The sequence below is a fragment of the Cavia porcellus genome, unplaced genomic scaffold (assembly GCF_034190915.1).
Source record: "Cavia porcellus strain 051 isolate PalLab524CR breed Dunkin Hartley unplaced genomic scaffold, mCavPor4.1 scaffold_8, whole genome shotgun sequence".
NCBI classification, from domain to species: domain Eukaryota; kingdom Metazoa; phylum Chordata; class Mammalia; order Rodentia; family Caviidae; genus Cavia; species Cavia porcellus.
The window spans coordinates 47,547,688-47,549,167 of record NW_026947491.1 but is presented as its reverse complement, the minus strand read 5'-3'; the positions used below and the strand labels follow the sequence as shown (position 1 = coordinate 47,549,167).

The 1,480-nt window shown below is 34.7% G+C and overlaps 1 protein-coding gene across 1 annotated transcript; it reads left to right on the top strand.

Annotated features, from left to right (window-relative positions):
- The first annotated feature begins 268 nt into the window (after positions 1-268).
- LOC100733253 (olfactory receptor 6C74-like) lies at positions 269-1,207 on the top strand. Its single transcript, XM_003475995.1, has one exon. The coding sequence runs from the start codon at positions 269-271 to the stop codon at positions 1,205-1,207; it is 939 nt and encodes a 312-aa protein (XP_003476043.1).
- Positions 1,208-1,480: the final 273 nt, after the last annotated feature.

The following is a 1,480-nucleotide window of genomic DNA, read 5'->3' as shown; positions in this document are numbered from 1 at the left end:
CAAGAAATAACAAAGCCATTGTTTCTAAAGGTAGAAAATTTCAAAAGTAGCATTAGCGAAATAAGTATGCAGAAAACAAAAAACCATAAGTGGCACTGAAGACTGGGGTTTCCACTGCTAGCTAAAATGATAGAAGGGAAAAAATATCAATTTGATTTGTGGTTCTTGTTTGCCCATAACAACTTCAAGTCTATGACAAAAAATCCCTTTAAAACAGAGATGATTTAATTTATCCCCAGGAAAGATGGAATTTAGAAAGAATTTGACCATGACAAACCATACAATGATGACCACATTCATTCTTCTAGGACTCACAGAGGATCCAAACTGGCAAATTGTAATTTTTCTTTTTCTATTAATAACATATTTATTGAGTGTCACTGGGAATCTTATCATTATCCTTCTCACCTTGCTGGATCACAACCTCAAAACACCCATGTATTTCTTCCTTCGAAATTTTTCTTTCTTAGAACTCTCACTGACAACTGCCTGTGTCCCTAGATATCTCATCAGCATAGTAACTAAAGATAAAACTATCTCCTATGACGCGTGTTTGACACAATTATTCTTTGCCCTTTTCTTTGGTATATCAGAGTTTTTCTTGTTAGCTGTCATGTCTTATGACCGCTATGTGGCCATCTGCAAGCCCCTTCATTATACCACCATTATGAGCCACAGAGTATGCTATGAGCTCTTGTTTGCCTGTTGTTTCCTTGCTGTGTTAAGCATAATTCCTGGAGCTGTCGTGAGTCAGACTGTGGAATACTGTGATACACATATTGATCACTTTTTCTGTGACTACTCTCCTCTTCTGAAAATCTCCTCTACAGACACAAGGATCATGGAATATGCAAATTTTATTTTAGCAATTTGCACGCTTCTGATTACTTTGACACTGGTAATATCATCTTATGCAAACATCATAAGAACAATTCTGAAGATCCCTTCTACCCAGCAGCGGAAAAAGGCTTTTTCTACCTGTTCCTCACACATGATTGTTGTTTCCATCTCTTATGGAAGCTGTATCTTTATGTATATTAAACCTTCTGCTGAGGAAAGAGTGTCTTTCAACAAGGGTGTTGCAGTACTCACAATTTCAGTTGCACCTGTTTTGAATCCTTTTATATACACCCTAAGAAATAAGCAAGTGAAACAAGCAGTGAAAGACTTAATTAAAAAATGTGTCCTTAATACTTTGAAACGATAGCTTTGATTTTTATAATAGTGTACCACTAAAAATTGAAAATTTCTATTGGCTACCTTTCAACATCTTCCTTTATTTTTATATTGTCATAATAAGAACTCATTCATAAACATCTATTCAGTGTCCTCCTCAAATTTTAGCCTTTTAACTATATTACCTGCATCTTTGGTTGTTTCTCATGCCGTCAACCATCATTAATACTCTCAATGTAACTCTCTGATATTTTATATGCTGACAATATTCATTATGAATGCATTTTAGAAATCTCATATATAT